The 8,672-nt window shown below is 46.2% G+C and overlaps 1 protein-coding gene across 16 annotated transcripts in view; it reads left to right on the forward strand.

The window, feature by feature from the left end:
* USP20 (ubiquitin specific peptidase 20) overlaps positions 1 to 8,188 on the forward strand; it is a 114,247-nt gene extending 106,059 nt beyond the window's left edge. For all 16 annotated transcript variants that reach the window (XM_088665275.1, XM_088665273.1, XM_035113014.3 and 13 more), the window contains 7 exons: positions 2,071 to 2,197; positions 3,140 to 3,309; positions 3,562 to 3,643; positions 4,598 to 4,706; positions 5,762 to 5,864; positions 6,506 to 6,577; positions 7,347 to 8,188. In XM_088665275.1, the coding sequence (XP_088521401.1) occupies positions 2,071 to 2,197; positions 3,140 to 3,309; positions 3,562 to 3,643; positions 4,598 to 4,706; positions 5,762 to 5,864; positions 6,506 to 6,577; positions 7,347 to 7,507 (824 nt within the window). In that variant the 3' untranslated portion in view covers positions 7,508 to 8,188. The remainder of the gene's footprint in view (positions 1 to 2,070; positions 2,198 to 3,139; positions 3,310 to 3,561; positions 3,644 to 4,597; positions 4,707 to 5,761; positions 5,865 to 6,505; positions 6,578 to 7,346) is intronic.
* The last annotated feature ends 484 nt before the right edge of the window (positions 8,189 to 8,672 follow it).

Raw genomic sequence — 8,672 nt, forward strand, 5'->3', positions numbered from 1 at the left:
GGGGGGGCAGAGAATATTTTCTATTTCATTTTATAATGTATATAAAGTAAATAGAACAGTAATGACAACCCGCTATTCCAACATGCAACCTCCAGATAAAAACCAAGCAAACCAAAGGCCTCCACTGCCTAGCAGACTTCTACCAAAATAACAAACTCATATTGACACAAGAAATACAAATACAAGACAAATACCCTGGCTAATCACCAACTACATGCCTTCTTAAACAATTCATAGACTCAGCAGCCACTAGGCCCTTGTCCACCTTTGAAAACCTTCTTTGGCCAGCAGAAGAACACAGCAAGGGGATGGTATCCACAATATTCAAAATACTGCTCCAAAATCCCACAACTCCCCTTGATGCAATCAAAGAACAATGGGAGCACAACAACGAAATTAACCCCACCCAATGGACTAGAATGTGGTCTACACCTCCCTTTGAATCCATCTCAGCCAAAAGAAAAGAACTCACTCTGAAACTTACCTACAGGTAGTACCTAACGCGCTGTGGGTTAAACCACAGAGCCTAGGGCTTGCTGATCAGAAGGTCAGCAGTTCGAATCCCTGTGACAGGGTGAGCTCCCGTTGCTCGGTCCCAGCTCCTGCCAACCTAGCAATCTGAAAGCACCTCAAAGTGCAAGTAGATAAATACTGTAGGTACCACTACAGTGGGAAGGTAAATGGTGTTTCCGTGCACTGCTCTGGTTCGCCAGAAGCGGCTTAGTCATGCTGGCTACATAACCCGGAAGCTGTACTCCGGCTCCATTGGCCAGTAAAGCGAGATGAGCGCCGCAACCCCAGAGTGGTCCACGACTGGACCTAATGGTCAGGGGTCCCTTTACCTTTAACACCATGGAACCTCACAAAAAAGCTGGAGAGGCTGGAGAGGCTGTGCTTCTACAGACACATACCTCCACATGTGGTGAGAATGCCCCCAAATCCTACCCTTTGGGGCAGCAGTCATACAAGAAATATGCAAAATAACCAAACTGGTATTAGAAGTCACCCCAGAACTGGCCCTACTGATAATAATGTCCACTCACATTATAAAAAGCTTATAACCCACCTACTCTCAGCAGCCAGAAGCATCATAGCCAGACAGTGGAGAGACCTGTCACGAGTGAACATGGACCACTCGCACCAAATCGTATGGGAAATAGCCTTACTAGAAAAGCTAACCAACAGACTGAAACTGACATGATCACATACACAGCCCAACAAGACAACAAGAACCCACCGACAGAATACAAATGAACATTACTTACTCAACAATCCTTCCCCCACTCACAAATGCAAACAAAACTCACTGCAGCCAACTACAGACAACCAACCACACCCTGGGCCCTCCCAATCCCTCTTACTACCAAGGAAATGTAATAAATGAATAGAAAGAGAATCTACCCAGTTGATGCTGACACAAAACCCTCGTACACTATATAAAAGAATACAAGTTTCACCACCCCACCCCACCCCACCTCTCCTCTCCCCTCCTCTTCTTCCCCGACCTTATACTGTATACAACACTAACGTCTCATATCAAATGTAACCGATCTGTAGAAAAGACTTTACAACCTGAAAAAGAGACAATGCACATATTTTTGTAAATCAAGAAAATCTTTAATAAGAATTGTTTTTTTAAAAAACAGATGAGTTAAAAGATGAAAAACGAAACTAAAATAGGCGCACATGCGTTTACACATGGGTTAAAATAACAAAGTTCAAGTTATGAAACAAAAAAAGTGAGAATAAAAGTTGCCTTCACCTAAAGAATATTACCGTTCTCTGATTATCAAGTATAGTTCCAGATTTGCCAGGCTTCTTCTGAAGGTTGTCTAGAAAATGCTTTTGTTGTATATGTAATAACAGAATGCTAAATTATATGAAAAGTGTCTGGAGGTTCTAGTTGAAATCTCAAATTGTGCAAAAATAAAAATATTACAGTTATAGCAGTAAGTAGTACATATTACATCCAATGTAAAATTTGGAACTGTTTTCACATGCATGATTTTTTGATACTAATATTCAAGGTCATTCACTTGGGGACTCTTTCCAATCTTGCTTTCTTAAAAGGTGGACACTACATTGCATATTGCCAGAATGTAATCAATGGCCAATGGTACGAATTTGATGATCAGTACGTCACGGAGGTCCATGAAACAGTTGTACAGAATGCAGAGGCCTATGTTTTGTTCTACAGGTAAGATGTTCGAAAGTAATTGGCCCTTGCTGGGGAAACTAGTATTTTTTAAAATGTCTGAAGAGCTTGAGGAGGAAGTGTTTCCCTGGGAGGAAGATTCAGATTTATTTATTTCTAGTCCTTAGACACTTACAAAACAAAGTTTAACAATGCAAAAGTAGAACAAGGTACCGTAGCAGAAATAGAAATTAACTTGGATGCAAATGAACTGCAATGAAAACCAACTTAGAAGTTTGAATTTCCTTGGTGAATTCCACTGTCCCCTTAAAGTGGAGTGACAAAAAGGCAGAGTACCTGTCCTGCATGCAGAAGGCTCCAGGTTCAGTCCCGACGTCTCCAGGTAGGCCTGGAGTCTCCCTTCCTGTCTGAAATCCTGAAGAGCTGCTTCCAGCCACTGTAGATAACCATGAGTTAGGTGAATCAATGGCCTGACTTGGTACAATGCAGCTTCCTGTTTAAATCAGCTCTTTATTTAGAACCATGAAGACTAGAATCTTAACTTTATTTATAGGGGAAGGACCATAGTTCACTGGCAGAGCATCTACTTTGCATGCAGTCCCAGGTTCAATTCCCAGTGGCCTCTCTTGTAGGACCGAGAAGAACTTCCTGTTTGAAAACCTGGAGAGCTGCTGCTGGTCATGGTGGACAATACTGAGCTAGATGAACCAACACTCTGGCTCAGTTTCTAGGATCCAGCTTATTTCTATGATTGCCAGCTGTTTTTAATACAGTATTTTAATTGTTGCAACCCACCCTTGGACCCTAGTATGCAGGACAGGTAATTAAATAATAGTAATAATTATAATTAGGCAGCATCATAGGAAAGAACCCCTGTTATTTGCAATTAAACATGGAACAGCCCCATCATCTGCATGGTGGTGGCTCCTGCTGCTTCATACTGACACCTCCACCCTCTGCGCTTTCCTCATAATCTTCCTCCAGGAAGAGCAGCGAGGAGGCTGTGCGGGAACGGCAGAAAGTGGTCTCGCTGGCGACCATGAAGGAACCTGGGCTGCTCCAGTTCTACATCTCTCGGGAGTGGCTCAACAAATTCAACACTTTTGCCGAGCCAGGCCCCATCACCAACCATACCTTCCTCTGCTCCCATGGAGGTGAGGGGGGAGGGAGGGTTGCCGCTGCCCCTGCACTTGAGGGAAGGTTTCTTGGTGCTGTGCTGAGAGGCAGCGATATGCTTGGCTTCTGCTTGTAGCTAGCCAGCTTTCCTCTCGGAAGTCACGCGATTTAAGCGTCTGGTGGCAGACATGCACAGCCCAGGTGGTTCCTTGTGTCCTGCCGGTGTGTTAGCAACTACCCAGAAGGTACCTTGTTTTTAATTCCCTCTTCTCTGTTTCATTTACTCGCAGGCATCCCTCCAAATAAATATCATTATATTGATGACCTGGTGGTGATTCTTCCCCAGAACGTCTGGGAGTATCTCTACAACAGGTAAGGGGAGTCAGTTTGGGGGGTGGGGTGTCTTGTTTCATTTTGTTTTAGTAAAAGCAAGTACCTAATCCCTAGGGTAAGTGGAGAGCGAGTTGAAAACTTAGTTGGGGCACGAGCACAAGCACAATGCTGGCTTTCTGTCCCTTCAAATTCCTTCTCAGTGCCCATTTTTTCTGTGAAGCTTTTTGCACCTGGTTTCTATTTTTCTCCCTTTTGCCTTTGTCTCCCCTTCCTCCAATATAATCTCTCATACGTTGAACTGCTTATTGTATTCCAGCTAGGGCAGGTACCTGGTCTTTTCCCCTCTGGGAAGTGCCACTAAAAGGTGCAACGTAAGAGAAATAAAGCTTTCGTGTGCCTGCACACTTCTTCAGATACACGACCATGCACACGAAAGCTCATACCAATGATAAACTTACTAGTTGGTCTCTAAGGTGCCACTGGAAGGAATTTTTTAATTTTGTTTTGACTACAGCAGACCAACACGGCTACCTACAGTACCTATAACTACACCTGCATAGTAGTTCTGTAGCTGATGGCCTCAGAATTGATTGTCAGCAATGGGGAAACTTCCAGGTGTTGCTGGCCTTCCAGATGTTGCTGGACTATAGTTCCCATCAAACCAGATCATTGGCTATACTGGTTGGGGTTGATGGGAGTTGTAGTCCACCCACTTCTAGGGACTCAACACTGCTCTAGAAGGCACCGGCTCCCCTGACCCCTGACCATTGGATTGTGCTGGCTGGGGCTGGTAGTAATTGGAGTCCAACAACCTCTGGAGATCCACACATTCCACCAAACCTGGATGATACCAAAGGAATGTCTCCTTATTTTTTTTTTAAGGCTGTCTGCACCCCGCAAATACTTGGAGTATATGGGCATGTGGTGCTGGTGTGCGAGGTCTTTCTCCCCCATTGCCTCTGTGGTTATGCTTCAGTCTCCTTTTGTGTTCAGGTTCGGTGGGGGCCCAGCTGTCAACCACCTCTATGTGTGTTCAGTGTGCCAGGTGGAGATCGAAGCCCTGGCCAAGAGGAGGAAGATTGAAATCGACACTTTCATCAAGGTACCCCCAAGGCAGATAGGCTTGCTGGGGTGAGGAAGCATAGGTGTAGTACAAAGTAGTACCACTAGCTGTCAGTGTCATTCCGTCTACTGCACCTTATGTGGGGCTTCCCTTATGCTTGATCTGGAAGCTGCCACATAAGACCTATTCTGCATTTGTAACAACTAAATCCTTTAGTGTGGCAGCACCTAAACTTTAGAACTCAACTGCTTATTGATATCAAGCAGACGCCTTCACTGTGCTCTTCTATGCTAAAAGCCCGCCCAGATATTTAGAAAGTTGATGTGAGTCTTAAATCTGTTTCTAGTCTATTGATATTTTAATTTTTCCAATTATTGTTGTAATTTTTTCTTTGTGATAACTTTATCGTTTTATATTTTTTGTGAGCTGCTTTGAGGGGTTTTTTTGTTGTAGTCAGGCAGTAAATAAATTTTATTAAATAAACAAACGAAACAGTGCTCCAGCCCAGTTATGGATTCTGCTGACTGGCAGTGGACACAGTCTCTTTTTATGTCATTCAGAATCAGCACGTTAATTTGCTGCAAGCAACGGTTTCCTTCCTCTGCCCAAAGGTGTCTGCAGCTTTGATTTCATGTTTTTGCTTGGTAGATTTATACCCCACTTTTTGACAAATTGAAAATGAGTGGCCAGGCAGCTGGTGTCAGAATCTCCTTCCACCCGGGCTTCTTTGGTGGTTGGGGAGGGACCAGTCCGACTCTAACTACGGCCACCCTTGACGCTGTCTTTGTCTGCATCCACCTCTTGACAGAGCAAATGATCTGCTCCCTATCTCTGCAAGCTTAGTAAAATACAATCCATAAAATGCAGGAGACATACCCACAAACCTTAGAAACCTTTCAGCTCCAGAGGCTTGCAAGGAAGCTTATGCCAGCTCTTAAAAATACAGTTCAGCATAAAAGGAAGATTTGAAAACTAGCCTGCAAAAGCTGGTGGCTGGTGGCGGTGTTGCTGTTTTCTACCCCCCACTGCCTTTAGCTGCCATCATAAAACAAATGACGATAGCAGTAATCCCCTCTCTGCCCTCTGCCCATCAGCTGAACAAGGCCTTCCAGGCCGAAGAGTCTCCTGGAGTCATCTATTGCATAAGCATGCAGTGGTTCCGCGAGTGGGAGGCGTTCGTCAAAGGAAAGGACAACGGTAAAGTCTTGATGGGGAAGGAAGTTGGCAGTGGAAAAGGAGGGATGGGGAGAGAACAGAGTTGTCACCAAGTGCCTTGGAAGTAACTCAGAAGGGGAGGGGGTTTCCCTCATTCAGTAGGGATGGCCAGCTGGCATGCGGCAAGCCCGTCTGCCCCTGGCCCAAGTATGGTGGTTCTGGCAAAGTCACAGTACGATAAAACTTTTAGATAAATGTAAGGTGATGGAAATGGTTTCCCCCATTTTACCCTCACAGCAGAGAGTTTGGCAGACTAGGCCCAAGGTCCTCCGTGAGCTTCATGGCGTGAGTGGGCACTTGAGTCCCGGTCTGCCATATCCTAGCCTGGCAGTCTAAACCTGCCTCTGCCTCTCTCTTTCAGCCTAACCTACTCCGCAGGGTTGTTGTGAGGGGAGAGGGGGAGAACTGTGTATACAACACCTTGAGCTACTTGGAGGAAAAGTGGGCTATGAATAAATAAATGGGACTATTGCAGGAGGCAGTGGAAGACAGGAGTGCCTGGCATGCTATGGTCCATGGGGTTACGAAGAGCCGGACACGACTAAACGACTAAACAACAACAAATGGTGAATTTAATTCTGAACTGTACTACCTGCTAACTAGTATTCCTTCTTTTCCCGTAGAACCGCCTGGACCTATCGACAACAGCAAGATTGCTGTGGCAAAAGGCAGTGGTCACATGCAGGTCAAGCAGGGTAAGGCTCCTCACAGCAGCTATTTCAGCCTCGCCCCCCCTTCCTTTCTTGTTTTCCATTCTGTCTGCCTCCCTCAAGAGACAGGATCTTAGTGAAGCTGAAGCAAAGGAGAAAATTCTGGGGCTTGGGAGAGGACCTTGAGTGGCTTTAGAAAGAGGACTAAACAAATTCACGGAGGGGTAAGGCTATCAGTGTCTATTAGCCAGGATGGGTGTGTTCAACCCTCCAAGATGTTCCTGGATACCAGTTGCTGGGGAGCACATGTGGTAAGTGTTGCACTGAGGTCCTACATACGGGCATCTGGTTGACTTCTGTGAGAGCAGGATGCTGGACTAGATGGGCCACTTATCTGATCCAGCAGTGAGGCTGGATGCAGGGTGCCTCTGAATGCCAGGTGCTGGGAACCACAAGTGGGCAGAGTTGGTGTTGCAGTCGGATCCTGTCTACAGGCTTCCCATGCGGGCATCTGCCTGGTCGCTGTGCTTCACTAGATGGGCCTTTGGCCTTATCTAGCAGCCAGGCTCTTCTTGTCTTCTGAGTTCCCGCTGGGCTTCTCTTCTGCAACTTGCAGCGTGGAAAGAGTAGCAGCCTACCTCACAAGGCTCCTGTACAGCACTATAACCACTCTTTTGCAATGCTCTTAAATTGTCTGTTAACAATAGCAATAATTCCCCTCACCATTTAATAATGCTTTTACTGCTTGGAGCCGTTTGGAGCTGCTCTCCCCACCCCAGCTTTTTCTCTACCGCTACCTATGCTCTTTTGGCAGGAGCCGATTACGGGCAGATTTCCGAGGAGACGTGGACTTACTTAAGCACAATCTACAGCGGAGGTCCTGAGATTGCCATCCGGCAGAATGTGGCCCAGGTGCAGGAGGTGGAGAACATGCACGGGGAGCAGAAGATTGAGGCTGAGACCCGGGCGGCCTGAGAGACAATGGACCATGTGGGGAAGGTACACTGGAGAGGCACAGGGGCACCCAGAGCCCCTGAGGTTAGGCTCATGTGGATAGCTGCTTTACCTTCTGTCGCACCATTTCCCCATCTAGCCCATTACAGTCTAATCCAGGGATGGGGAAACTGTGCCCCCCCCAAAAAAATAACTGTTGAACTACAACTCCCATCAGCCCCAGCTAGCATGCTCCAGTGGTCAGTGGATGATGAGAGTTAAGAAGCTGCCTTTAGAGCAGGCATCCCCAAACTGCGGCCCTCTAGATGTTTTGGCCTACAACTCCCATGATCCCTAGCTAACAGGACTAGTGGTCAGGGTTGATGGGAATTGTAGTCCAAAACGTCTGGAGGGCCGAAGTTTGGGGATGCCTGCTTTAGAGTGTTTCTGAATCCTGAAGAGTTTCTTTAAACAAACCCCTCTGTTCCAAAACCTTTAAACAGTTTTTTTAAACAGCATAGAAAGCTGCCTTATACTGAGTCAGACCATGGTTCTATCTAGCTCCTTATCGTCTACACTGACTGGCAGGGACTCTCTAGGGGTTTCAGGCAGGATCTCTTTCCCAGCCATATTTGGAGATGCTGCTGGGGATTGAACCTGGGACCTTCTGCAAAGCAGATCTGGTGCTCTGCCACTGAGCTGCACCCCTCTCCCCCCCCCAAATAAAGATTCTACTCCCAATTGTTCAGCATGAAATAATTAAGTGGGAAGATAGAAAGTTTTCTATATATCGAGCCAGACCATTGGTCCGTTTAGCTCAGTATGATCTACAATGATGGGCAGTGGCTCTCGGGAATTTCAGGCAGGGAGTCTAGGAGAGACTTACATGGAGAAGCTGGGAACTGAACCTGAGACCTGTGTACAAAGCAGATGCTCTACCACAGAGCTATTGTATTTCACCTAAAAATAAAAGAAAGACCCTAGTCCTCATGGTTCTGTATGGGTTGAACTGAATAAGAACTTAGGAAGATTACTTATAACACTTCAGACCATAGGTCTATCTAGCTCAGTAGAGCCTACACTGACTGGCAGTGGGTCTCCAGGTTTTCAGGCAGGGGACATTCCTAGCTCTACTTGGAGATGCCATTGGGGAATGAAGCTGGGACCTTCGGCACACAAAATGGATTCTGTACTGCTGAGCTACATT

Source organism: Zootoca vivipara, chromosome Z2 (assembly GCF_965207765.1).
Source record: "Zootoca vivipara chromosome Z2, rZooViv2.hap1.1, whole genome shotgun sequence".
In the NCBI taxonomy this organism is placed as follows: domain Eukaryota; kingdom Metazoa; phylum Chordata; class Lepidosauria; order Squamata; family Lacertidae; genus Zootoca; species Zootoca vivipara.